Raw genomic sequence first — 27,287 nt, 5'->3', positions numbered from 1 at the left:
TACAGCCCCTTCCCCCGCCTCCCCCATCTTCTTTCATCTGCGCAGACCACCTACCAAGCACTCACTTAACCTACCTACAATATACAAAATACAACACTGCTTTTATATTAATCCCTTGCCATATATCGTAAACTGTAGTGAACTCCGCTTGGCGATATATCTCTCGCCTATCATAATACTTACCTTGCCTACCTACCTACCTTACCCCTGGGCTGGTAGCATCATGAATATACACAAGACCGCAACAGTAATCTACAAGGGGGTAAGGGGGGTGGCTTTGTTAACATCATATGACGTACTGTACAGAAGAATAGAATGCCAAGCTAGCCACTGTCAGCTTTCTCCCCCTCCCGCCCCCAAGCAAACATCAGGACTATTTCAGATCGACATTCCTTTGTTTTGTCCCTTCCCTTCAAAGGGAACCCCGGATATCCATACCTCCTACTAACATACATATACAGTCTGCATGCAGTACAGTAACCACAGCAAAGTGCATATTATAGTGAACAAAGAAACAACAAATAAATAACCTTTCAGTGGCGCTTTTCTTTCTTTGCCTCAGTGATCATCGATATTCTATATTTCAGAATTGCCCCATCTGCAGATGAAATTTAATAGTCTGTGATAGTCATTCTCTAGGACGCAAACAAACCAGAACTTTAGAGAATAAAGTTAAGCATGTCCCTTCTTTTTTTTTGTTTTCTGATTCCGCATATTGTACAGTATACCTACTAACTTAGCTTAGCTGTAGTATAGTATGAATCGAGATAGAGGGAGAAGGTAGGGGGGAATCTCATTTTTGCAGTTTATCTGTTTTTGGATACGATATTTCAGTTTGCCATGCTCCGTAAGTCTCATCCTTATATATATATATATTCTTCACGTTTTGTCAGTATCTCCCATTTTTCTTCTAATCTGCAGACACCACCCTTTTGTACTGTACGTGTATAAGCTTCCATAAGCTTGGAAAAAAAAAAGAGAGGCGTCTGATTTTACCATACATCATAAACCTACAAGCAGTGTTTTCTTCTTCTCCTTCCAGAGTTCCAGACTAATTAAAAATCATCATGAAGTCATTTCTGGCTACTGTGCTTACCTGTCTATTCCAATCTGCCCTGTGCTCAGCCATGGTAGGTTATTAGTACCTTGTCCAGGGAAAAAAAGTATACCCTCTTGCTAATTCGATTAATTCGAATAACTTCAGCCCAACCAGCAAACCACCAACGCAAACGCAAATGCAAATTCAGACCTCTGGTCCACCCTCAACGCCATGAAAGTCGCACCTCCCGGCAGCAGCAGCGGCGGAGGAATCATCCACCTCGGCGACGACGGCGTCCTCCGCACCATCGACGAGAACAACAACAAAGAAGTCCTAGCGTACAAGCAACTCAGCCCGGACGAGATCACGCAGATGCTCCGTGCCTTCTTCCCCTTTCCCGGGTCGGAGCGGGACCGGCAGCGTCTGACGGACCTCTTCCGCGGCGTCGACGGCCGCATGGTCACCGACGAGAAGGATCTGTGGCATCCGGGTGCTGATATCCTTCCCCCCCTTCAAGAGGACGATGACGAGCTGGACTTCAGCCGAGCAAGTCTCAACAACCGCCAGCCGATGACCGAGGCGGAGGAAGCGCTGTCAAAACTACGCAGGGACGAGGAGCAGGTCGCCTGTTATAATTTCGCGTGCAGGACTGCGACGAATTGCCTGGAGAGGGATTATCGGTGCAGGTATTGTCATCGGGCGGATCATTATCATGTGGGGGTCTGTTTTTAAGTTAGGTTAGGTAGGTAGGGGGACTTACCTACTTAGTAGCGGACTTTTCCTGGGATTAAATTATCCTGCTCGAGTATCTTCAGGGATTTCAAGGAGGTCATTGAAATGACTGACTGACTGACTGACTGCGATGGTCCGGTCCGGCCCGGTCCTTGATATCTCTCATGTTTCGGGTTCTTACCTATCTATCCATTTCGGGCTCTCCACTGTTACTCATATTAATGCTTTTTTCTTTTTCTTTCTTTCTTTCTTTTCTTTTTTTTTCGTAGGCAATCTCGACTGGCTTTTCTAGGTCATCATCAAACACAATTGCAGTCACGATAACAATGGGCCTTGTTAACATGAACTTGAATTAAAACTATCCAGGATTAAGCACCAAGATGTGAAAAGGTATAGCATAGGCACACCTTTGATTGATCCTGGAAAGGGGCCTGGTGGTATCAATATGACATCGGTTACTACGGTCACTACTTCCATATCATGGAGGAGGGTACTTTTCGAGTGACAAAAAGCAAGGAAGAATAACTCTTCTATTCAGTTCAGCGTCAGACATGACGAGCACGTAAAACATAACAAGCATAATCCTAAAGATAAGAATCTAACATTAGAAGAAAAGAAAAAAAGGGAATCTCAATCGGAATGACATCCCCCGGAACTCTCTCATTTTTCGTGTCCTCTCCGTCAGAATAATTTACTCCTCCTCCTCAGCGTTCTCCTCCCCCTCCTCCTTGCCCTCGCCAGCAGCCTCCTCGTCCTCCTCGAACGTGTTCGGCGGGACACTGTACAGCCGGACGACAGGCTTGTTGGGGTCCTTGACGAGAACCCACTTCTTGACCTTCTCCTTGTCCTCGCCCTGCTGCTGGCCTTCGCCTTCGCCCTCCTCCTCCTCAGCCTCATCCAGGCTGCGGATCAAGTCGACGATCGTGCGGACGATACCCCATCCGTTGCCCAGGTTCAGGTTCATCTGGGTCGCGAACTCGCGCGGCTTGTAGCCCACGACGCCCAGGATGACGTGGGCGTCGGCGGAGCGCGGGTTGGCGCGCGACACGAAACCGAGCTTCATGACGTCGGCCTTGGCCAGGATGGCCTGGGTGGTCCAGCGGGCCAGCTTGCAGCTGTTGTTCTTCATCTCGGTGGCGACGACGGCACCGCGCGAGGAGGCCAGCTTGGTGCGCCAGTCGAGAGCGCCGCCGGCGCCCTGGGCCTTGTGGTCGAACTCGTTGAGGGCCTTGACGACGAGCTGCTGCGTCTCGCCGCTGACGGCGTTCTTGGTGACGGCGTCGACTTCGGTCCGGACGATCAGGTGCAGGGGCTCTTCGTCCTTCTCGAGACTCAGATCGAAGCGGCGGTACTTGTAGGCCTTGGAGGCCAGGGGCTCGGTCTCCTCCTGGGCGTTGTAGAAGGGGTTGGGGTGGTTGAACTCGACCTTGTCCTTGTCGGACTCGAGGACCGTCTGCAGGGCGAAGTTGTGGTTGATGAACGTCGCCTCCATGGCCAGGGCGGACGGGGTGTTGATCGAGTCCTGCTGCTTGCCGCCGGCCGTCTCGGACGCCTCAAGCGGCGCGTCCGCAGCGTTCTCGTTGACGGTGACCAGATCGATCGAGGCGCCCTCACGCTTGTCGAAGTAGATCTTGTTGCCCTGCTTGACGATAACAATGTCCCACGAGTAGACGGAGCGGGGCGCGCACATCAGCATGGACAGGATGTCCGAAGTGGCGAAGATGGTGGCCTCATCGCGCTCGGCCAAGTCCTGGATAACAGGGTCCTGGGAGGTGGTAACGTTGTAGGCGGCGCGGTCGAGGGCCTGCAGCCTGCGCTCGTGGCCCTTGACGGGCGCCTTGTCGTACGACCGGTCGTAGTAGTACAGGAAACCGTAGTTGTCGAGGTCCTCGCCGTCGGGGGTCTCCAGGTTGAGCTTGGAGAGGCGGTTGAAGTCGACCTCCTCGATCAGGCTCCATTCGGGGCGGATGTTGACCGAGCTGTCACGGTTGCGCTGCGGCTTGTCGTAGTCCTTCCATCCGAAGCGGCGTCCGCGTCCGCTGCGCGCGCCGCGGTTGTCGTAGTAGCGGTCACCAGCCTGGCCACGGCCAGCACCGACTCTCTGGAATCCTGCTCTGCCACCGCGCTGGATCACGCCGCGCTGGCCACGACCACGGAAGATGGTGCCACCACCGCGGCCGAAGACACGGGCCTTGGCGGACGTGCGAGTGTTGTCGACGACGGAGAAGGAGGACTCATCCTCGGCGACCTGGACGGCGAAGAGGCTGGAGGTACCGGCACCGTACACCTGGTCTGGACAGCAGTCAGCCGGAGTTCATCAGTCAATTTCAATTGAGCAAAGGATCAAACTTACCTCTGTAGTTGCGGTTGTAGGCCTGACGACCGCCGCGCTCACGGTCCTTGCCCTCAGCAGTCCAGTCGGCCATGCGGCCGAGCTTGTCGCCCTTGGAGAAGGGGGCGTATGGGACGCCATCGAGGGTGTTGTCGGTGGGCGTGGCGGGGCCCCAGGCCTCCTCCGAAGGAAGAGAAGAGACGATGTCTGCGAGGGAGATGGGCGCCATAGTGATGTCTGCTGCTATCTCTGGAATCTCTCGACAGGAAAATTGACGGGTATGATAAGACCTACGCAGCAGCGCGGGCGTCAGGTCGGTCGCTTGGCGAGCTGAGGATTTGTGCCGAGTCGAAAGCACGAATATATTCAGAATTCACATATTCCGGCGTTGCGGCGTGTGGGCTGCGCCACCGCCACGTGCACCGCCGCAGTGCTTAGTCAGATACATGCATGCACAACACAGTACATTCCTTATCTCACGGAGAAAATATAGCAAAAGGTCAATTCATTTCTTACGGAGCATTGACAAAGGATGTTTGTTCTTCGTACCCGACCCTGCTCTTAGAGACAGAAGAATACATTGAATAGGGGTGTGACCACCACTTATCATAGTTCTTCCTCATTCTCGAAACATCAAAACATGGATCTAGAATCGCATTATCAGGTCTATCGTGTCCACTGTAGATAAAACTTGGCGGCATAATAATCTTACTGTGTGGAACATCTAGCGTATCAGATTTTCCACTTGAGTTATGTTGCGCAGGACTTCAATTGGTTTATTTACGTCTTGGATACACGTGCCTCAATTTTAACGGGACACAGTAAAGGATAAATATCAGAATTTGTAGTGTTCACCTCTCATCCCAGATGGCAGTACAGTAGGAGAAGGAAGATTGCAAACAATATACTAGACGCTCAGGAAAGACATGGTATAAATTTATGCAAGAGTCAACTCCGAACTCGTACTTCACAGAGCTAGCTTACCAAATATAGTATGTACTCACGCATCACTCTTATATCCATACTTCTCCCACTTGGCCAGCACCTTCTCCTTGACCTCCGCCGGGTACGAGCCCTCAAAGTTACTCGCCACCCAGTCCCGCTTGCCCTCGTACTCCTGCGGCAGCAGCAGGTTCACCACACTCTTTCCACCCAGTCCCGGGTCGGGCACCTTCTCCCGCTTCGCCTTGGTCATGTACGGGAACAGGGGCAAGCCGCGGTAGTTCTCGAACACGAACTCGTCCGCGCCCGGACGGTACCGCGTCGACACGGCCCACATCACCTGGTTGATGTCGGTGATGTCGACGTCGTTGCCGACGAGGAAGATCTTGGGGATCTCCCAGCCGGCGTGGGTGGAGAAGATGATGTCTCCGGCGCGGCGGCAGAGTTCCTCGGGGCCGGTCTTGAGCGCGCCAAGTTTCTTGATGTCAACGCTGACAACGATCCAGAAGGCGTGGGCCTCGTAAGGCAGCCAGACGAAGTCGACGGGGAAGTCGGCCTTGCGGAGGGCCTCGAGCACCTCAGCGGAGATGGAGGCGCCCCAGACGGTGTGCGTCTCGTCCGGTGCATTGCCAGCCACGCAGATGGGCACGACAGGCTTGTTGCGGTAGGTCACGCAGTCGATGTTGAAGACCGGTTTCAGGACCGGCTCGTCCTCGAACGCGTAGCCATGGTACTCGCCCATGGGGCCCTCGGGCGCGCGCTTGTTGATGCTGATGCGTCCCTCAATGACCACTTCCGAGTTGGCCGGAACGTACAGGTCGTTGGTCTCGCACTTGACAACCTCCAAGGGCGTGCCGCTCAGCGCACCGATGTAGCCGTCCTCCGAGACGTTGTAGGGCAGCGGCATGCCAGCCACCCAGGCCGCCGCGGGCGGTCCGCCCAGGACCATCGCCCAGGGCGTCTCCTGGCCCTTCTCCGCCCACATGCGGTGCACGGCGGCGATGTGCTGGCCGTCGAGGACGGGGCAGGTTATAGCCCGCGGCTCCCCGGCGACGTGCATGGCGCGGGAGATGGACCAAGAGGTCCAGGACTTGTCGGGGGTCTGGACGACGTGGAAACCGTAAGTACCCAAAAATTTCCCTCCATCGTGGGAGTGAAGCAGCGGGATGGGCCACTTGTTCAGGTCGATGTCGGCACCGTGGATAATGTTCTCCTTGCAGGCGGCCTCGGCGGCGTTGGCGATGGGCACCGGCGGCAGCGGCTTGCCCTTCTTAGCGGCGATCATCTTCTCGACGATCTCGCGTGGCGTGCTGTCCGCGGGGAGCCCTATCGACAGGGCCAGGCGGGCATTCTCGTCCTTCTTGCCCTTCCGCAGGCCGACGGGCGCTCCCATCATCTTGAACAGGCCCGTCTTGGGATCGGTACCCGCGACATTGTGGAACAGGGGCGCCGGGGCGCGCGTCTCGTAGACACGGCGGGTGATGGCACCGATCTCCAGGTTGGGAGACACGGACTCGTGGATGTCAACAAGGTCGCCCTGCTCGCGGAGGGTGTCGAGCATGGAGCGGAAGCTCAGGTGCGGCGCCTGGTTTGCTTTATGGACGTCGTTCCATCTGGACGGCGTGGTCGACAGCCGGCGGAGCTGGACGGGGCCCTGCAGAAGCAGCCGGCCGTGACGTGCCAGGCTCCATGTCCTCGAGGCCATGGCTGTCGTCTGGAAGCTCAAGGGAAGCGATATCGATCACAATTGATCTGGCGCGGAGGTGAGCTAAGTTATACTCCATGCAGCGGGGTATGGGGTATGTACAACTCAGAGGATGCCAACCCTCTCACACAAGGAGCACCACCAGATCACTCCGTAGACCTAGCAGACGATTAGAGCATCAAAGAGACCCTCCTCCGCATGGTATAACCTAGGGTATCGGCCAGAAGACCGACATATGATGTCGAGAAGCATCACGCCGGGGAAGTCGGGAGGGGAGATCGGGACGCATGCGTCGAGAACATCCCACAGGCCAACACGCGGCGATCATGATGCGCCTCGTCTCCACGATGATCGAAGCCCTCGTTCCGAGGCTGTTCCCGATAGTCTGGATGCCGTCGACTCTTGTCTCGTTCTGATCGTTGGCCGGTGAGCTGGTTGTCGAGATCGGAGGACTCCCCGCACAGCTGCACCATCAGACTGCCCTCCGCACTGCAGAACACATACATATCCAGGAAGACGAGAAGATCTCCGGCTGATATTGCTGGATTGACAGCTTCAAGTTGACATTGTTGTTGTCGAGAACAGGGTGACTATGCTCGCCCACGGGCTGCCGCGAGCATGCAGCTTTCGATCCCCGTCTAGCCTCACGACCTCAACAACCTCGTCTCTCCTCCGACCGTCATACCTCCTCTCTCCCTCTCATCACCACAATGTACGAATACAACAACATGCACGACACCAACACTCCTCCTCCACACCCACACCCGCTCCCCAGCCCAAAACCGGGCTAAAGCACAACCGCCTCGTCATCGGCATGACCGGCGCAACAGGTGCCATCTACGGCATCAAAGCCCTACAATACCTGCGCACCCTCGGCGTCGAGACACACCTGATCATGTCCAAATGGGCGCACGCGACCATCAAGTACGAAACGTCCTACTCGGTCGGGGACGTCGCGGCCCTCGCGACGGGGAAATCCTGGCCCATCCGCGACATGGCGGCGCCTATGAGCAGCGGGAGCTGGCGGTCGGACGGGATGCTGGTCGCGCCGTGCAGCATGAAGACGCTGGCAGCCATCCGGACGGGGTACGCGGAGGACCTGATCGCGCGGTCCGCGGACGTGGTCATCAAGGAGCGGAGACCGCTGGTGTTGGTCGTGCGGGAGACGCCCATGAGCGTGATCCATCTGGAGAATATGCTCGCGTTGGCGAGGATGGGGGTGATTATATTCCCCGCCGTGCCGGCGTTCTACACCCGGCCGAAGGATCTGGATGATATCGTGAACCATAGCGTTGCGCGGATGCTGGATTGTTTTGGCATTGAGGTTGAGGGGTTAATGCCTCCTGAGGGGAGGTGGGAGGGGTTCCGTCCCTAGATGTTTGACGATGACCGCGTACGGAGTATCTATATATATACTGATGTATTATACCACGAATGGATAGAGGCTATGTAGATGGGCCGGACGGAGCATTCATACCAACGGTGGGAATGGCAGCAGCATCGAAGAACAGAATTAACATCATCCAGATTTACGAGTTCTCAGAGAACATCAGGATCGTACACGTCCTGAAGACGACAATATAAAACATATGCCCTTGAGTTAGTCACCATTATTACATACTTGGTTTGCAAAATATCCCATCCAAAAACCAGCTTCGGGGTCTTCCTATTATGAGCGTTGGAGACGTTATCCTAAAGCATCTCCACTTACAAGTTCAAGTTCTCATTAAATTAAATCAAAACGTGCAGATTTTACACCATGGAAAAAAAAAGGTAAATTATTGACCGCAGCAGCTAAATCTAAATGCTAAGTTACTGTGCTACCTATCATCAAATCAAAGATACTCAAGGGCCAGGTGCCATCATTCTCTTGGCATTCGGATACATAGTTCGGGGACTTATTCTGATTTCTTTGGAAATTTCCGACAAAGTTGCCGGCTTGCTACCTACCTACCTACCTAAGTTAACCAAGTATGTCGAGCAATACGGTGCCTAATCTCATGGCGTAGGGACGATGGTCAATGCTAGCTAGCTGCTAAAGAGTCTTCAATAGATCTACGCTAACCGAGACATAGACCGTCAGATCACGACCTCATTATCTAGATACCTAATGCATGGAGATCTGAGAAGTTATTTCCCAGGTTGCAGTTTACTTTTCATAAAGCGTGTGGAAAGTAAATCCGTAAGAAACAATTGTAACACTCTCTATACAGAACAACAACATCATCAATATTCGATCTCTAACAGAGGGAACGAACATCCCAGGACAAGTGTACAGTACATACGTACCTCTCCCAGGACCACTAGCAAAATGTCTTTGAAAGTTGCAGTCCCCAGCCCCTTCTACCAACTTTCCTTTTGGACTGATTGCTAATAGTGTCCGTACTTCGCCATCCATCCCATATCCGGCATCCCCCGCGGGCCCGGCAAGAACTTCTGATGGTCCGTGTACGTGGTGGAGTTCGTCCAGTCCTCATTCTGGTACAGGATGAGGGTGGTCTCCTGCGCGTCGATGTACGTCCTGGCCTGGACGACCCTGCCGTCCTTCCACTTTGTGACCCAGACGTTGACCAGTTCGAAGTCGACGCCTTCAGAAACCTGGTCAGTATCGTTTAGATGAATTTCTGGGGGACAGGGATAGATAGGGGTCAGGGTTAGGGAGGGAACAAAATAAAATACCATTATTAGCCCTCCCCGAGAACTTCACCTCCTGCACCGACCACTCCTCCTCGCATCCTCCGTGAATACTCAACAACTCGATCTTGAACAGCTCGGGATACGTCTCCGCGATACAGGTCCCGATGCGCCAGAAGGCGTTGGCGTAGAAGTGCTTGAAGTCATGGTAGTGGCCCGACACGGGGTGATGGCCGACGATGGTGAAATCCACGTCCGGCACGAGCATGGACGCGATGTACGAGTGATCATTGGACCAGGCTTTGTACTGCGAGTAGATGTACGGCTGGGAGGCGTATTTGCAGTCGGTCCTGGGGTTGCCGAAGTAGAAGCCGTCGTTGACTACGATCATGTCCCTGTAGGGATAGGGATTTGATTTTGCGGACGGCACCGTCTCCTCCTGAGGAGGACATATCGGGTTCTGGTTCTGGACTTCGGATGGGGACTCTGGGAAGAAGATTCCATGGGCGGGGAACGCGTAGGTCCCGAAGGCCTGTAGGATTAAAATCAAGTACAAGGAAATCATGGTGCAAGGGAAGGGTACAGTGTGATCAAAGCGATGAAGTTGGAACTTCAAAAGATGATGAATTACCATCTACAGGTAATTCTATCATATACTAACCTCCGCATCTTTACATTGATGCACATAGAATCGAGAAGTCCCCGACTCCTATTTCTGATTGGACAGGCAGCTTCTACAGTCGCGTACTTTTTTATCATTTGCTCGCTCACTCGCTAACGATTTCAATTGCCAGACTTCCATCGGCTGGTCTTTCCCGGCTTCAACTGACCTTTGTTACATGGAAGAAATTGTCCGGACTTTTGGTTTATAGTTAAATGGAACGCGAGAGCAGGGAGATATAAGTATCTCCGGTCACTTTATCCAGATATCAGTAACCTCTAGACAGGAGATGATCTCTCTCAGAGCATCAGATACACACATATATAGTGTCTCACAGGAACGACATCAAATAGTACACGATGGGCTTCACAGGACGCCTTTTTTAATCCCTCAGATATCGTCTTTTCACCGTCTTCTTCCCTGAATCTTGTCAATTCAAAAATTCTACTGCGTAATCTCTTCTGGCCGCTTGACATGCGAACAGCCAGTCGGCCGAGAGCTGGGACCACGTATGACTCGACAAACCTAAGACCGCCATTTAGCCAACTTTCTGGAATGAAGTAATCAAGACTAAGAAATGTGATTTGACGCTTACATTTGTGTGACTGAGCTTATTATTGTGCCAAGGAACGGGGGTGTGGTTTCATTTAAGTACCTACCTAATGACACCTCCATGCCATGGGCTGTTTCCGTTCTATTTTGAAGGACAGAGTTTTCAAGAATTGTTGGATTATTATACTTGTTTTTGATATTATGTTAGTTTCATTAGTTAATACAGATCTTTTAAATGTCTCAGGTATGTGCGCAGACAACGGGATTCTTTCTTGTCTCGTAGAGGACTATCGGGAACACAGCCAAGAAAACGTCAAGTCACGAGTTTGAACTCATTACTACACATTATTCTTTATCCCATTTCCTACATTAGGAGATAGAATAGGGCGTACATCGCCACTCTGCTTTCTTCTTTTATTTTTTCTACTCACCTGATGGTGGAGCAGGGTGACAGAAAGAAAGAGAAAAATAGAATGGACGTCTAGATGACAGTAGGTAGGTGTGGCAATTACTTACGCTGGGCCTATCGCCAGCTGGGTTTGTCATCGATATACATGGCCTTCTAAGACTACCTACCTCCTAGGTACCCAGGTACATGTACAGCACGTAGTATGTAGTCGTACAGTAGATACCTACATACATAGTTGGGTAGATAAGTACCTAATTTAAATAACCCCTCATCGTTTTGTACGTTTTGTACACCTTTTCTAGTTCTCTCGCTATTTCCATTTCTCATTCTTCTACAAAAGTGGCAAGCATAGTACCTACCATGGGAAGTACTCTAAAATGTGCATCGTTATGTGCCCAGGTTGAGCTTTTTTTTATCCTATCCATGTCCTTCTCGCACTCACCCATCCTCGTGCGGAGATGGGAATAGAAATCACTCAGATTTCTCCAGTTTAGCCTACTCAGGTATGAACTGTATGTGTCCGTGTGTCCGCGCGTGGCTTTTCTTAGCATGCACAATAGAAATAGCATAGCGCCACACCGAGGAAGTTGATACTACTCCGTATAGCGTACTGTGTGGTGTAGTATTGCGATACAGATTCATATGACAATATCTATTACTCCACACCATGCTGCCTTATGGTGCAACCGTGCTGGTTCGGCTCTAATTTACTTCCGTCCTAACCACTTACATTCTAGTATGCAGTTAGTAGCTTGGACTCGTCTCTATATTAGCATCGTGCACCGTCCATTTTTCCAGAACTCTGCAGGTCTGCGTCGTGCCCCTCACGAGGAGCAGGGATTGTAATATTAGCACTGCTACGGAGCGTGGAGCATACTCCGTATGTCGACTAGGTAGATTAGGTAGGTAGGTACGCAGCACTTGGTAGAATGTGCAGGGCTCCGGTCCCAGTCCCGTCTCGTCATTAACCACATACTAGTAGTCATACTACTCCTTAGCAACTCGCAGAAGAACAAGGTAAGGCAAGGCTCGCACAAGGAGAGAGAGAGAGATCATATGCATTGCGTTATTGCGGAGTGCAGCCGACCGATCCGATCTTTTTCTCCACTGTTAGGTAAATGTTTCCATGTTCCAATTCCCGTCTCGTTTGTTTGTTTGTTTTAACCTGGCGGTCTGGTTCGATCGGATCGGTTGGTTGGATCAGATTGGAGATTTGGAATGAGATGGATGCTATATATAGAAGGGACTTTCTAGGTTAGGTAGGCAGGTAGCCAGGTAGGTCGGGTTGGTAGGTAGACACGGCGTGTGATATGTGAATACTGCGTACATATATCGAATCGATCTCGATTCGACGGGAAATTGCATGAGCACCATGTGCTCGATTACTTGATAGTCACATTATTATGCACGGCACCATACATGGAGACCTTTTCCGGGAAATGAGCAAAGGACTCCCGCAGTTCTTTCTCATGGATATCGCAGGTACTAACCAACCAACATGAAGACATTAGTAGATAGCTTCAAGTTACATCCTTCTGGACCATATACGTATACACATACGTATGAACCCGCCCTAGGAACAGATAAAGCTCGTGTAGCCCGAAGAGAGCCGAAAAGGTATCATCTTGTGAGATCAAGGCTAATTAGGCTGAGTCAGTTGACGAGTGACGACGACCTGATGACTGATGTCTTTTGATGGATCCACCGGTCCCGCTCGTTTAGATATGAGACTAAGACTGGCCGCGTCGCGCTGGGCTGGGCTCACAATAAGGCGGTCTCGGGACGTCCGGGTCATCGGCCCTATCCACAGTTGTTTCCGTAAGGCTGTTATCGTGATTATGAGAAGCGGAGTGTTGTCTTCGCACGGATATCTCTTCTGAATGCCCTGCGTTGTATTCCCATCAACCGAGTTGGAATCCTAGCCAGCACATGCGGAGTATGACCGTCAAAGCGAAAGATCGAGAGCGGGGTCGTTACAAACCTGGTGAGATCTGACGTTAGCAGGGTTGAGTCGATGGTCTAAAACATATTGGTATTAACAACTGCACGGAATGTTGTATCTGCATCCAGCCGAAGCAGGTGAGCATCAAATTAAGCCTCTTGTCAGCCTGCCAGTACCATTGCAAGTACTACAGAGTAACTAATGGGCTTTTGAACTCCACGATGATCTTTTCCTGCCAGCAAGCTTCAACGGTCAGCTGAGGATTAACACAATTGGGTTATCTGATTCGTGCCGGATAGCCGTTGGACAGTTGGACAGCTATACTGCGCACAGACAGGTCGGTTCCTGTGCTTCATCATAGTCTCGTCCGGTACATGGCGCGGAAGTCATGCTATGCATACTAAGCAATATAGCATGCCAAAAAAGCCTTCTAGCAGAGGCACTCTAGAAGGATGGGGTCTAGCGCATCGGTGGGAATGTCCATCTTCTCCTCATGCGGGGTGAGGGGCCGCCTAGCAGGAGGTGAAGAGAGCCTGATCCCTGACGTCTTGGCCCTGTCTTCGCCTCAACGTCGCCCACATCGGAGGTTTAAAGATGATCGCTTCTTCCACGACGTGGATATAATGCTGGAGACGGTGGGGCAAGCTTGTCGGCCGCTAAAAAAGCTTGAGCATCAGCCTCTCACGACGCCGTATCTTCACTGGGATCGTCATCTTCGAGCCATCCAGAACTCCTCCAGCACACCTCCCTGGCACTTCCTCTTTGCCCGTCTGAGCCTGTCGTCCGTCGTGCAGAATCCATTGATATTAGCCCTGTGGCGGTACCAGGGCTCATCTTCCAATCCCATCTTCCTGAGGCTGTGACGATGTGGTTCTGACCACTATGAATAGTACCTCACTGCGATGCCCGGGTGGGACCCAGCTTGACTCTGCCGAAAGCCGCAAACCATGCTTATAGGGACGGCGCTACAGCGATGCAGTGACTCCGACTAGGGCTTTCGTGCAGGTTCCAAAAAAGAGAGCTCAGGCACGCGCTGGCTGTCCAATCGAGACTTTCGACTCGGTGTTTCGGGATTGCCTCCCTACGGAACCCACAGCCGTCGTCCGTCCATCAGCTTGGCCCCTTCGGGCTGACCTCAATTTATCGGACAAGGGACCGGTAGTTAGACCTGCTGGAGCATGGTGTTTTCCCCTTACGCGTGAGGGGTATGGCGCGAAATTGCGGTATACGAGGTGAGGAGGAGAAGAAATGATGACCGACGCTGGGCCAACGTCACTCAAAAATCTCCTCTCCTTCCCTTTCCGGGAGCAGATATATAAAGGGGACGGTGAGCCTGTTGGTTCTTCTGTTCTCGTTTGGATCTGCGCGAGCTTTTTCTCTGTCCTCCCAGCCGAATTGGTTGCATTCGAAGCCCCCCTCCTCAATTGGCCCAGCAGTTGAGCCAAAACGGTCGCGAGCTTGCCTACCCACCTAGGACTGACTCAATTGCTCTCACGATGAGACCCGAGACTTTGCTGCGCGCGTCAGCACTGCTGGCGGCATTCCAGACTGCCAATGGAGCTCCGACCTCCAACTCCGGAGGCAATCCTCCGCTGAGAGGTTCGGAGGATCTCCTGGGCTACTCCACGTCCAACACCCTCACAAAGGAAGACACGGATGCCATCAAGTTCAAGCTCGTTCCTGGTCAGAAGGACGACCCGAGGGATGGTGTCTACCTGGACTTCGAGCACGCCGAGAACCCGCAGCCAATTCGTGGAGACAAGGGAGCAACCGATCCGGGCCCCCGTACGTACCGCGAAGTACATCCGATGAAGCTCGAGTGGCTATGCTGACCGCGTTGCAGGAAACTACTACTACGACAAGATCAACAGTGACAAGCTTGCGCCTCCGGGGACGGACAATGGCGCGACGATCAACGCGCAGTGGCCGATGGGTAAGTCAATAGCCGTTAATATTATCGATAAGATAGAAGCTCACTTTCGACCAGGACTCAGCCACAATAGGTGAGCTATCCCCATTGTAGCAGGTAAACACTGTCCTGGGGCTTTCCCCCATCATGGATGGACGTTTCTGCTACTATCATTTGCTGGTTGAGAGCTCTACTCATGCAATTGACAGGCTCGGACTTGACAATGCCGGCTGGGCGCGCCAGGAAAACATCAAGGTCATGCCCGCTGCCACGGAGATGGCTGGTGTGGACATGAGACTCGAGCCGGGAGCATACAGAGAGCTCCACTGGCACGTCGCGGGCGAGTGGTCTATTGTCCTGAACGGCACTTGTCGGATTCAGGCATGTCTTTTTTGCGTCCGTCCCATCTGTCAAGCTTGCGCTGACTCTGCTAGGCTGTCAACGAGAACGGTGAAACGTTCATCGATGATGTGAGCAAGGGTGACGTCTGGTTCTTCCCACCGTGAGTATCCAATCCCTGAACGGTGCATTGAAACTACAAACGCTGATTTTCCTAGGGGCGTTCCTCACTCCATCCAGGCCCTGGATACCGGTGTGGAGTTCCTGCTGGTGTTCGACGACGGAGCTTTCTCCGAAGACAACACGTTCCTTGCTTCGGAAGTCTTCTACCACAACCCTGTAAGATACCCCATAGCCAAGGGGAAGACTTGAGACAAAGAGCCTAACCCGGTCTGTAGAAAGAAGTCCTGGCCAAGAACTTTGGCGTCCCCGCCGCCGCCTTCGACAAGATCCCCACGGACGAACTGTACATCTTCCCCGGAACCCCCGCTCCCAAGGACATCGAGGCGCAGAACGTGACCGGCGAGGGCGGCATCGTCCCCAAATCGGCCAGCTACTCGTACCACTTCTCCGAGCAGCCTGCGCACGAGGTGCCCGGGGGCAGCGTCAAGATCGTCGACCCGCTGACCTTCCCCATCGCCTCCAACTTCTCCGCCGCCGTGGTGACCGTGAAGCCCGGCGGCATGCGCGAGATCCACTGGCACCCGTCGAGCGACGAGTGGAGCTTCTTCATCCAGGGCCAGGGCCGCGCGACCTTGTTCACGGCCCCGGACGAGGCCACCACGTTCGACTACCGCGCGGGAGACGTCGCGTACTTCCCCAAGTCGAACAGCCACTACATCGAGAACACGGGCGACGAGGATCTCATGTTTGTCGAGGTCCTGCAGGCGGATCACTTTAGCGGTGAGTCACCCATCCACCCAATCGCTCTCTGTCCCATCCTTTATCATTATCGTTTCGGGTGGGACATCCTGCTAACAGACGACCGTTCTATAGACATCGCCCTCGGCCAATGGATCGCCTCGACCCCGCGCCAGATCATCTCCGACACGCTGAACCTCAGCGACGAGACGATCAAGAGCTTCAAGAAGGAGAAGCAGTACGTCGTCGCGGGCTCGACCAACCTGACCTCGTTGGGCTAGTAGGCTGGCTCATCACACTCTGACATAACGTAACATGACGAGAGTTACATAATGCTATTTATGAACTCCGGGCTGGATCCATAACGAAGGGGAAAAAAAGAAAGAAAAACAAAAACAAAAAAAATGATAATGGAAATGAACGAAAGAAACGTCAATCGCCGGATTCGTTCTCACTCACAACGTTATATATTTGATTCGATTTGAGGTTGATATTTTATTTCTTCTTTTCTTCGTCTACCTACCTGCCTAGCTAGCTAGGTACATACATAAGTTAGGTAGTTAGTTTAGTTTCTAGTCCATATTATATTCATCAATTACTTGACACTGTACCTACACATTCTGTACCTATATTATTTGCTTGCAAGTCAAAAAACAATAATTTCCATTTAACAGAATCACTAATATGATAAATACTCTCCAACAATAGATATTATCATCTCACTAGATCCAATAATCTAATATGATATTGATACGATATATCCAACACCTATTGCAACACAAGTACGGAGTATTTTTCATATATATATATATATATATATCACTACATTCATCCCTGGGTATATACCAACAAACCAACCAACAAAACAAACACACAAACCACATCATCACCATAGTCACACCCTCTTCCCATCCCCATTCAAATCTACCCCGACCCTGACCCCAACACCCCTCGGCACGCGACAAACACCCCTCACCTCCGCCGGCACGGTCCGCCAAATAACCTCTCGCACCTCGATGCCTACCTGCTCAATGACATCCATGGCCCAGATGACATCGAGGTGCTCGTACTCGTCGATGACCTTCGCATGGACGACACGCACGTGCGGTTCGCGCCCGTTCCGCAGACGGCGTAGAAGTCGCTTGCCGTCGACGAGGTCGTCCGAGCCCGCGATCCAGAGGGCCATGGGGGGCACTCGCCCGTCGAACCAGGCTGTTATGCTGCGAGTGGTGTTGCCTTTGGCATCGACGTCGTCGCACTGGAGGTTAATGTTAAGATTCCGATCCTCGTCCTCCTCCAGCTGTCCCTGCTCCCTCGTGGCGAGGATACATTTCTGCTTCGCGAAACACTCCCGTCCGAGCCACCACCGCATGCTCTCCGCGGAGACGTAGACGGGGGAGAACTGGAACATGCGGTCGCGGAGGCCGCGGTCCCAGCGGTCGTCGGACCAGTTGAACAGGAACGCGAAGACGCGGTAGCCGAGGGAGCCGTAGAGGCGGGGCGGGAGGATGGCGTGCATGGTCATCATGCAGGGGATGAAGGCGTGGATGCCGAAGAAGAGGCGGAAGAGAGTCGGGGAGATGATGCGCATGAAGCGGAAGTAGGCCTTTTTGATCAGGGGTCCTGCGTATGCGGCCGGCGCGAGGGCGCAGAAGACGGAGATGCGGGAGCCCAGTTCGGGGCGTTGGTCTTTCGCCAGGGCGACGAGGGTTTCAGTCGTTCCCTGCGAGTGGCAGACCAGGGCGAGTTTCGGGAAGCCGGTCTCATACAATACTCGTGAGACGAGCGCAGGGAGGTCGAGCACGCCCATCTGCCGGATGTTCCAAGCCCACATGCGCGGGTCCGAGTACGACAGCGTCGTGTGCTCCGGGTGGAAGCCGCAGCGGTTGTTGCCCAGCCAGACGTCGTAGCCAGACTTGCAGAGGAAGAAGGCCAGGCTGTCGTCGTCGTTGCAGCAGTATGCCCCCGCGCTCTGGAGGAGGCCGGGAATCAGCAAGACGGGATAGCGGCGGTTGTTCGTGGGAAACGACGCTCCCTCCTTTTTATCATGAAAAACGAGCGGATCGCGGTAATTCCTCTCCTCAGGGGACCGCGGTGTATATTCCCTGGGATTGTAGACATGCCAAAGAGTGATAACAAAACCGTCCTCAGTCTGTACCTTGAACGTCTCAACATCAAGCCCTACCCTTCGCGCATAGTATCCCACATCGCACACGACCGGATCCTTCCCTCCCTCCAGCGAGGGCAACTCATCCTCCTCTCCTTCCCCTGCCTCGAGATCTACCACCTGTTCAGGACGCGCATAACCATGATGATGCTGCTGCTGCTCCTCCCGCCGTCGGCGCTTCCACCTCTTCACTTCCTCCTTCCTGGCCTTCTTTCTCTGCTTCTCCTCCTCGTAGAACTTCCTCTTCGCATGCGGATCGCGACACCTCAACCGGGCCCAGAAATTCTTCAATCCCGCCCAGACACCGCTGCACCACGCGCCCGCGACGACGGCCCCCAGGAAGGACAGCGAGAGAAAGAACGACGTGACGCGATATGCGCGGTACTGGATTCGGAGGAGCAGCGACGGCGGGCCGTACGTCGGCAGCGGAGGGAAGAGAGGGTGCGTCTGCAAGTGCGGGGGCCCTTGACCTTGACCTTGGTCTTGGTCTTGCTGCGACGGCGACTGATGCTGATGCTGCTTCTCGTCCGGTTTCTCAATCTCGGCCACCGCAGCGGATGCCATCTTGCGCGACTGAAGAGTAGAGGAACATGCGATCTCCGACTCAGCCACTAGGAGGCATGTCGTCTCTTCTGAGTCGACCTTCATTCAGGTCGGCTCCCATCGGTTGTCGGGCTTTCGAGCAATGGTTGTCGCAAACAGGCCGCGGTGGAGATACCCACCGGAGCGGAGCAGAGAGTGGGCAACGGGAAACGAGAGCAAGAATGTGTAAGTAAGTATGTAGATTAGATTATTATGTATATACAGAATATATATCAGATATATACAGCAATGGAAGCCATAGCCAGGAGACAGAAAAGAGCGCAACAAACGAAGGGATCAGCAGGGCGAGACGACGGCGGCATTGTTTCGTGATGGCCTTACGCGGACGCTGGAGATCACTAGACCGTGTCAGGCGGAGCGCCTCACGTGACGGAGATACGATACGGCGAAGGTCGACCTCGGGGCATCAAGAACTACAGACCCTCGGCGCCAAGATGAGGCGCTCGTTGGCGGCAGCCTCTATGGTTATGCAAAAAGCTTGTCGAACTCTATATGCACATGAAGTATATCAGCATGCTAAACAGTCCAAATTTAGTAGAGTCTTGGCTGGGGCTTTCCCTCTCCAGGGGACCGGCCAGGGCATTCTATACAACATAAGTACTCTGTACTCATCATTTTCTTCTTCTGTACATTATCGCAGGATGCCTGGACAAGACGACGAATGTGTCGCAGGCTCCTGTACAAGTGTTCTCATGCAAAAATGCAAACTCAGCGATGACCGTGTCTCGTCCATCCCGTTCCCACGTATGTGTTGTACTGTACAAGACAAAAGGTAAAGGAAATATCGTAAAGCAGAAACATTTAATCTACACCTTGGTTGTCGTCTCCACATGGTCCGCGTGCTCAGCACGCTTCTCCTGGGCGCTGGCTTCCAGGTCCTCCAGCGTGGCTCCCTTCATCTCGCCAGCCATGTCGCGCACATCGGTATAGGTGAGCGAGGGCTCGAAGCCGGGCGATTGCCAGGCGAAGCGGACCTTGCTGTACAGCTCGTCGACTTGCTCCAGAGTCAGGTTCTTGGTCTCGTAGATGCACGTGTACACGAAGACGGCGCACACGAGACAGAAAGTGCCCCAGATGAAGAAGACCTTGGACTGCAGGTTCGCGTTGCCCGGTCCCGCGTTGACCATGTACGGCGTTGCGTAGGCGATCGCCCAGTTGAACAGCCAGTTGGTCGCCGTCGTGATCGAGAGGCATCGGGCACGCGCCTTGAGCGGGAACAGCTCGCCCGTCACGACCCAGGCGACGGGGCCCCAGGTGCTGGCGAAGAAGAAGATGTAAACGCACACAAAGGCAATCAGGACCTTGTTGGCGACAACGGAGCTGGTCGTCGTACCGACGATGGCGACGATGTACTGGCACACGAACATGCCCACGGCACCGAAGAGCAGGAGTGGCCGGCGACCCCATTTCTCAACCATGTAGAGACCGGGGAAGGTGGAGACGACGTTGATGATGTTGGTGATCAGGGTGATGATAAAGCCGTCCTTGATACCGGAGTTCTGGAAGAAGGAGGTACCGTAGTAGACTGGATTCGAGTCAGTACTGCCTTGTCAAACCAGACTGGAGACATTGTACGCACAGATGAAGTTGACACCGGCCAGCTGCTGCAGGGCCTGAACGGCACATCCAGTTGCCAGACGCTTTCCAAGAGTGCCACGAAGGATTTCGAGGAAGGACGCCTGGCCGACGCTCATCTCATACTCGTGGTTGGCCTGGATCTCAGCAAGCTCCTCAACCAGAGCGGGGTGGTTGATGTCAAGGCGGCGAAGTCGGGCCAGTGACTTGGTCGCGGCCTCGTGCTTGTCTTTCTTGATAAGGAAACGGGGAGTCTCGGGGAGAATGAGCATTCCGACGACCAGGATGATGGCCCAGGCGAATTGGACAGCAACGGGGATCCGGTAGGAGCCGGAATCGTAGCGGTCTTTGGTGGCATTGTTGACGATGGCAGCCAGAAGCAGACCGATCGTGATTGCCAGCTGATACGAGCCGACGATGGCACCTCGGATCCACTTAGGTGAGGTCTCTGACTGATAGAGAGGAACTACAGCTAAAAGTCAGTAACCCACATTCCAAGGGCCAATTTCTCTTCACAGAAGTATATGCAGTCCATACCTGTAGCAGACAGCAAACCAACGCCAAGTCCGGCAAAGAATCTGCCGGCAACGAACAACGGGATCGCAGTAGCAGCCGTCTGGAGGATGACACCAAAGACAAAGACACCAGAATCAATAATCATGGCGATCCGACGACCGACGCGATCAGCAATGGCACCAGCTGCCAAGGCTCCGAAGAAAGTTCCCGCGGAAAGAAGCGACACAATCATCGATGACTGCTGAGCAGTCACATCCGGCTCGCCATCCTTCGGATTCCGGTAACCAGTCGAGAAGGTGTCCCGCCAATATTTCATGGCGAGAATGCCACTGATCGTACCGGTGTCATATCTGCATCAAATCAGCCATCGCCCTGCGCATATTGCCAAGAAACATATCAGTTAGAACGTACCCGAACAGGACACCTCCAAAAGCCACGAACAGACCGATGATGATGGCAGGGGCAGCAGAGCCCACTGCATCGTCGGGCTTCTTCAACTTGAAACCCATGATTGTAATTAGGGTTTAAGTGTAAAGGACGGAGGACTGGTGTTATTGACAATACGAAAAAAAAAGGGGGCCACCGCAGGTCCTCGGGATACAATGGACCTCAAACGGGCTTCCAGGGAGGAAAGGGTAAAAAAAAAAAAACCCAACAAGTGAAGGACGGCAGGTAAAAGAATTCATCGATGATCCGGGGCCGGGAGAAGGCTTTTGTACTTTCCAGACCCCTGGGCCTGGCACAGCCGGGGACGGACAACCGGGGAAATGGAGGAGCGTGCTCTCCCCATCTAGATCTGCTATGCCAACCCTGCTAGTGTCTAGTGAGGGCTTGGGGAGCGGAGAGTCTCCATGGGCCCCCGACCAGCCAGAGACACGCGGATTGGAGACGAATGAAATTTTCCATGGCTAAAGTTAGCGATGTGGGCGCCGGCCGTAGCATGCAGCTGGATTTCTGGAGTTGGCCAAGCTTTTGGCCAGGCTAGCCTGCGTCTGGAGGCTGCTCTTCTCCAGTCTCCGTACGACGTTAGGAGTCGTAGTACAGCTCAAGGGTGGATCCGAGCCACGGTTCTGCCGGCCTCAGCCATTCTTCTGGAAACTGCTCTTGGCTGATTCGACGGGAACTAGAACCTGTCAGCCCGTACGACGTACCGTTCGAAGCCTCAAAAAAGTTCTGGATGAGTCGATGGAAGCTCTCCAGTGCCGCGCGGGCCAAGTCACAAGACTCTTATGGACGGTTCATATGTAGAAAGAAAAGAATATTGATGCTAAACGACGCGCGCGGATTGGCAGACTTGTCTAGTCCATTCCGGAAAACATCATGACATGTGATTATGATATATCGGCGACTATACTCGGGGCCAAGACTTGTCGGACAGCACAGGGCAAGGGGCCGTATGCCGTCGCCAGCTCCCGTAGGTGTCTATCTCGAAACCGAATCCGCAAGGATTGACACGCTGAGTTGGTGATTGTCATCAGTGATCAGTCTGCGGTTAAGCAGGATCGACGCCTGGGCATCTGCTATGATGCCATCTGCTATCCATCACTCCGCATTCTGCGCCGTAGTGTCACTGTCGCGAGAAGAAACCGCCTGGGGCTCTTTTCCCCTTTGCCACTGACGAGCTGGACCCCGATGCCGAGCAGACTTCCCGCCACTCGCTAGCACCGAAGCCAAAGTCCTCTGAAACGGCATCGGGCGCGATATGCAGCTGTTCCTGACGTCACGGTCGCACGGCGGGCCGAGCCAGGCAAGCTGGAGATGAGCATCCATGAAGCCGGGATCTCTCAGCGTGCAGGAGCCGGCATCTGCAACGTCCTTCTGCACCGTGCAGCGCAGGGACAAGACTGGTCCCTGAGAGCTGGGGAGAAAATCCCGCAAGGACATCCCATGGGGAGTGAGACAAGAGCGTCGGATGCGTGCGAGAGAGAGAGAGAGAGAGATGAGGTCTAAGATCGAGCGCCAGGGATCGGCCACCGACCGAGCAACGTCGCATGTGGATCCGAGCCCGTCTTGTCGTGGGTCCGACGGCCGGCCAGGGGGCCTGAAGGGCGCCGTCTGCATCTGCCATCGCTGTTCATGAACCCCTCGAAGACGTCTCTAGCATGGCTGCAGACATGGATATCGCCTGCAGAGAGATCAATCCCATGCAGCGTATTCTCACCGGCAGGAGAAAAGCCCTGCAGAGCCCAGCAGAAGGAGAAGAAACAGCACGCTTGCCCGCCGACAAGGTCCCGTGGGTCTGATTGGCCGCCGGGCCCGAGATTTAACCGCTGCGGCCGCTAGCGCGCAACGCGTCCTGATTCCCTTTTGGGACGGGCTCTATACCAGTTCGACGTACGGTCCTCTTTCTTCCGGCCCAAAAGGAGCTCAGTGCTCTGGGGTCTTGATGATTATCTCCAGTCCTATACCGTCTCGTCCCGGACTGCTCTCCTCCGCTGGGCAACACTCTGCCCCGCGTCCTTATCGACTCCAGCTTTGCGACACGTGTGATCCCCGTGGAGGTTGTAGAGCACGATGTACTATCAAACCTGACAGACGTGGAGTGTGGAGTACCCCGTATGCGTCCAAGGACGGTTTCAAAAGCGTCGAACGGACCTCAGGCGAGGCAAGCAGGCACGAGCGTCACCGGTTCTTGGGAATCGAGACCCTTCATCTGTTTCAACTCATCACATCCCCACCCCGTCCACACACCGCATATTTCGTAGAGTCGACAGCCGGCTCTAGAACCCTGGCGTCTCTTCTCCTAGTTGCTCGTCGGTCCATGGCAGGGAGACTGTCATTCTGTGCAGGTACCTTCCAAAATTAAAGTACTACACACACAAAAATTGACACTGAACAATCGGCACAATTATGTCCAAAAGAAAAATTACCCTCAAGAAAGAATTATCATACTGTCCCCCCAAACTCCTAGGTCCTGCAGAACCTGCCTGAGGCCTCACCAGTTGCCGTCACCACCCCAGTAGGTCGCTGACGCCTCCAATCTTCCCCAGCGTCGGCTCCTTGTGGAGCTGCCATGTTCCGTGCTCCGGGAACAGGTGTTCCTGCCCGCTCGACAGAGGTTCGACGTCCCGAGATGCCACGAAAATCTCGAGGCCTCCCTTGTCCACGATTTCCTGCGGGTCGACCTCGCACCCCGTCACATCCGTGACGCGCCACTCCAGGTTCTGCGTGAGCAACGGGATGACGAGCGGCGCCGCCAGGTCCGCGAGGATACCCGAGGACATGGCGTTGGCAAGGATGGGGGACAGGGAGACCTGGCCGTAAGATATCCGTGAGGGTGCGTCGGGTGAGGATCCGGCGAAGACGCCGTAAGTACCGATGAGGTTGGGAGCGTAACCCCAGGCAGAAACGTCTTCTGGCGGGTTCCCATAGAAGAAGTGAATCTGGAAAGACTTCCCCAAAGCATGTCTAAGGGGTCACATTATTTATTGGTTACTAACTAGTTGCTGGAGAGAAACGGGAAAGGGGAATTACTCACTTGTCCACACGGATGTTGATAACCCACTGCTTTTTCAGATTGTTGATCCCTAGTTCAGCAAACTTCTCTCCAACAATCTCACTAATGTCACTCAACAACCCACGCTTCGAGACGTCGATGTGCTCTCCTGTCCCTGTAGATCGCCGGTTCGTAGTCGATGCGTTGAGGTTTGGGTTATATAACTCGTTGACTTTCGCCCGTACATTGTTCGCCAGCGTTTTGGCGTCCACGTTCCAGTCGACGACCTCTGGGTAAGTATATCCAAATGCTCGAGTCGACCGCGCGCTTGTCGACGTCCAAAAGTTGTTGAGAACGGTACGGAACGGCCACAAAGCTAGGAACTCAGGCATCAGTAGCTGCTTTAACCGGGTAAGATGGCAAGATCACCCCACATACGTGTGTCGACGGTTTCGATCGTCCCAGGAGGTTCCATAAATGTCCCGTCTTCATTTGGTTCCGGTTCAACATAAGAGTCGGGGTTTATCGCCTGCCAGATCGCAAACAGCCGATCGACGTTGCTCCACTAGAGTCAGCTCCGATCCAAAGCCATCCGGTTTATTATAGACCCACCAGTGGTGCAGCCAGAATATCGGATCAAAGCCTGACCAGGGGATGTAAGACATGTGACCGCCGTTTCCAGTCAGCGCGTGTATGGTGCCATGAATACTCTCGAGGTTGTTATAGTTACGGCCGCGGTCCTTTAACGATTGCGTGGAGAAGACGGTATAATTCGTCTCGCTACTCAGAAGCTGATACGTGCTGGAACGGAGACTGCAAGCATATGTCAGTCCACCTGTACGCTCCCAAAGTGAACATTTCTAGTTCCGTACTATGCGCCATTAGATTTCATCAGCTGCTGGACGACATTGTTTTGACTCTGACCGGAAGAGTTTGGCGAACGAACAGTGCTAGTGTAGTTGACGAGCTGTGCGAATATATCAGCGAATTTATGAGTCGGAATATGACGACCACTATAAAAAGTAATGTGATGATGTGCAGACTCACCGGGTCATTCGGCGGAATGTCTGTACCAACAGGCAAAGGATGAAATGTGTAGTTGAAAAGCGGATTATCAACAAGTCGCGGACCGGCAGGAGTTGTGATGTTGATCTGGGGGCTAACCAGAGAATTCGGCAAGGTCGGATCGCTTGCCCAATCCCAGTATGGAATTCTCAGACTCGACGCGGCAGATACGTATTTATTGATGGTTTCAGCAGGGTAACTAGCTGCGATGGCTTGTGCTTTGTTCCAGATTATTTGCTACACGTCAATTATCAGTTAGCCAATGCTATCTGAGCAGGTGCGCTATAACTGTAGGAATTACTGTACCTCAAACAGGGCTAGGTAAGGTCGATGCCAAGGAGGAAAGAGGACCGAATCATGTGTACAATAGCCAGATTGCCTGGTGCCCTTCACACCATCCCAAGCCCTGTATGGATATCCGTGAATGCCTATTACTGTAGTTTAGCACACACAAGAGGCTGATATTATTCGATGACTGCTGCTTGAAAAGCCATACCGCATATTTCATACCAGGACTGAAGCTCAGACTGGTCTTCCGCCTGGAACTGCTGGAGAGCCTGGATGTATAGATCAAAGGCGGGCCCTGAAGACTCAAAATCCTTGAGATTCAATCGAAAAGGGCGCTGGCCCGTCACATTATTAACACTAGCATTAATACCTGTGACAGCATCTGCCGCTAAGCTGATACTCGAGAAGCCCAGAAGGCCCACGCATGAGGCTATTTGCCATATGAACCGGACCATTGGGGATCAGCTAGCCTCACTGAGGACAAGACAGCGATCGAGAAGGTAGTCCCTTAGATGCTGTTTTAATCGAGGGGGAAAGCAGAACCTAAAAGGAAAGCATACAGAGCGCCTAGCATCGAGAATAGAAGGGTAGAGAAAGCCGGCTTTCTGAACTGCGGTCAACGAGTATTTTCACACTTCTCGAGGAATGAGATATACCAGTAGACTGGTCCCTGAGAACTCGATCTGAGACATCAACTCCAGATCAGAGGTAAAAAGACCCAGGAAGCGCCGGGCTGTCCGGAATATGGCCCCTTAACATGGGAGTACTTGCGTACCGCGCAACGCCGTAGTTAGTAGCCACCCCCATACGGCCTGAGCACGAGCCGTGCACTGGGGATTGGTGAAATAACGGGGTAAGATCAACACAGGGATTTCGTCCCTGAACGGTTCAGGAGAAAGTCACAACGTTAAGCCCCACACAAGTTTATGGTTCTCCATGTCTCACTCTACACAATTCATTTCCCTTTCGACGCTGGGCTGCATTCGGACGAATAATTGATTGCTGTCAAATGCATATGATCTTTTTTTTGGGGCCCAAAAGCCGTCCCGAAGCGCCACGTATCATCCATGATCTGCAATTGCAAACAGGTAGTTGGTGGCTGATACACCGAGGCAGCCGCTGGACTGACGCGCCGATCCAACTCTCGCGGAAATGTGGCTCTGATCTTTGGCACGAGATAGGCAGATTTGAGTTGTCCAGCGGTTCCGTCAGCGGATCAGTTGTCTGTCAAGGAGCCAGTCATGAGTTGCGCTCCGAATATATCACCACAATGCGGGAGATCAGCGCCAACGACGAGTGAAAATAATTCCCATGAGTAAATAACTCCATATTATTAGACACATTGCCACGTTTGGGTCCCAGATGATCGATCCCTTGACAGGCTTGACAAGTTCTGGTTGACCGTTGACAGGCCGCCAACTCCGCAACGAAACGCGGTGCAGGGAACTAATTTTAGCGCCTGAAACAGCGTCGACCCGTCGGCCGTTGCGCACGGTCTGACGCTCCACCAAGGCAGGGGACGTGATTCCGCCAAAGATGGAGTATATAGAGCGCTTACTTCGCACTCCATCCATCCAGTA

The 27,287-nt window shown here is 53.2% G+C and overlaps 10 protein-coding genes across 10 annotated transcripts; 4 read left to right on the top strand and 6 right to left on the bottom strand.

The window, feature by feature from the left end:
* Positions 1 to 1,127: 1,127 nt before the first annotated feature.
* VTN00DRAFT_5302 (uncharacterized protein) lies at positions 1,128 to 2,414 on the top strand (the record flags this gene model as incomplete). The annotated part of the gene is made up of 3 exons (XM_069431819.1): positions 1,128 to 1,130; positions 1,205 to 1,725; positions 2,288 to 2,414. The coding sequence occupies 3 exons, from the start codon at positions 1,128 to 1,130 to the stop codon at positions 2,412 to 2,414; spliced, it is 651 nt and encodes a 216-aa protein (XP_069287739.1).
* A 48-nt stretch (positions 2,415 to 2,462) lies between these two features.
* Positions 2,463 to 4,332, bottom strand: VTN00DRAFT_5301 (uncharacterized protein; the record flags this gene model as incomplete). Its single annotated transcript, XM_069431818.1, has 2 exons — positions 2,463 to 4,063; positions 4,125 to 4,332. The coding sequence occupies 2 exons, from the start codon at positions 4,330 to 4,332 to the stop codon at positions 2,463 to 2,465; spliced, it is 1,809 nt and encodes a 602-aa protein (XP_069287738.1).
* Positions 4,333 to 5,103: 771 nt separating this feature from the next.
* Positions 5,104 to 6,750, bottom strand: VTN00DRAFT_5300 (uncharacterized protein; the record flags this gene model as incomplete). The annotated part of the gene is made up of 1 exon (XM_069431817.1): positions 5,104 to 6,750. The coding sequence occupies one exon, from the start codon at positions 6,748 to 6,750 to the stop codon at positions 5,104 to 5,106; it is 1,647 nt and encodes a 548-aa protein (XP_069287737.1).
* Positions 6,751 to 7,342: 592 nt separating this feature from the next.
* VTN00DRAFT_5299 (uncharacterized protein) lies at positions 7,343 to 8,125 on the top strand (the record flags this gene model as incomplete). Its single annotated transcript, XM_069431814.1, has 1 exon — positions 7,343 to 8,125. The coding sequence occupies one exon, from the start codon at positions 7,343 to 7,345 to the stop codon at positions 8,123 to 8,125; it is 783 nt and encodes a 260-aa protein (XP_069287736.1).
* Positions 8,126 to 9,120: 995 nt separating this feature from the next.
* Positions 9,121 to 9,949, bottom strand: VTN00DRAFT_5298 (uncharacterized protein; the record flags this gene model as incomplete). The annotated part of the gene is made up of 2 exons (XM_069431813.1): positions 9,121 to 9,338; positions 9,430 to 9,949. 2 exons carry the CDS (start codon positions 9,947 to 9,949, stop codon positions 9,121 to 9,123), a joined length of 738 nt encoding a protein of 245 aa, XP_069287735.1.
* A 3,475-nt stretch (positions 9,950 to 13,424) lies between these two features.
* On the top strand, positions 13,425 to 13,905 carry VTN00DRAFT_5297 (uncharacterized protein; the record flags this gene model as incomplete). The annotated part of the gene is made up of 2 exons (XM_069431812.1): positions 13,425 to 13,768; positions 13,839 to 13,905. 2 exons carry the CDS (start codon positions 13,425 to 13,427, stop codon positions 13,903 to 13,905), a joined length of 411 nt encoding a protein of 136 aa, XP_069287734.1.
* A 539-nt stretch (positions 13,906 to 14,444) lies between these two features.
* Positions 14,445 to 16,338, top strand: VTN00DRAFT_5296 (uncharacterized protein; the record flags this gene model as incomplete). The annotated part of the gene is made up of 8 exons (XM_069431811.1): positions 14,445 to 14,733; positions 14,792 to 14,881; positions 14,936 to 14,951; positions 15,067 to 15,238; positions 15,292 to 15,359; positions 15,415 to 15,535; positions 15,595 to 16,099; positions 16,193 to 16,338. The coding sequence occupies 8 exons, from the start codon at positions 14,445 to 14,447 to the stop codon at positions 16,336 to 16,338; spliced, it is 1,407 nt and encodes a 468-aa protein (XP_069287733.1).
* A 614-nt stretch (positions 16,339 to 16,952) lies between these two features.
* Positions 16,953 to 18,872, bottom strand: VTN00DRAFT_5295 (uncharacterized protein; the record flags this gene model as incomplete). The annotated part of the gene is made up of 1 exon (XM_069431810.1): positions 16,953 to 18,872. One exon carries the CDS (start codon positions 18,870 to 18,872, stop codon positions 16,953 to 16,955), a length of 1,920 nt encoding a protein of 639 aa, XP_069287732.1.
* A 761-nt stretch (positions 18,873 to 19,633) lies between these two features.
* On the bottom strand, positions 19,634 to 21,427 carry VTN00DRAFT_5294 (uncharacterized protein; the record flags this gene model as incomplete). Its single annotated transcript, XM_069431809.1, has 4 exons — positions 19,634 to 20,352; positions 20,407 to 20,868; positions 20,940 to 21,268; positions 21,330 to 21,427. 4 exons carry the CDS (start codon positions 21,425 to 21,427, stop codon positions 19,634 to 19,636), a joined length of 1,608 nt encoding a protein of 535 aa, XP_069287731.1.
* Positions 21,428 to 23,866: 2,439 nt separating this feature from the next.
* Positions 23,867 to 26,162, bottom strand: VTN00DRAFT_5293 (uncharacterized protein; the record flags this gene model as incomplete). Its single annotated transcript, XM_069431808.1, has 8 exons — positions 23,867 to 24,326; positions 24,397 to 24,730; positions 24,793 to 24,914; positions 24,967 to 25,167; positions 25,227 to 25,321; positions 25,402 to 25,656; positions 25,726 to 25,847; positions 25,916 to 26,162. 8 exons carry the CDS (start codon positions 26,160 to 26,162, stop codon positions 23,867 to 23,869), a joined length of 1,836 nt encoding a protein of 611 aa, XP_069287730.1.
* Positions 26,163 to 27,287: the final 1,125 nt, after the last annotated feature.

The sequence above is a fragment of the Thermoascus crustaceus genome, assembly GCF_041956765.1.
Source record: "Thermoascus crustaceus strain CBS 181.67 unplaced genomic scaffold VTN00scaffold_3, whole genome shotgun sequence".
Classification (NCBI taxonomy): domain Eukaryota; kingdom Fungi; phylum Ascomycota; class Eurotiomycetes; order Eurotiales; family Thermoascaceae; genus Thermoascus; species Thermoascus crustaceus.
This window is presented reverse-complemented; position numbering and strand designations above follow the sequence as displayed.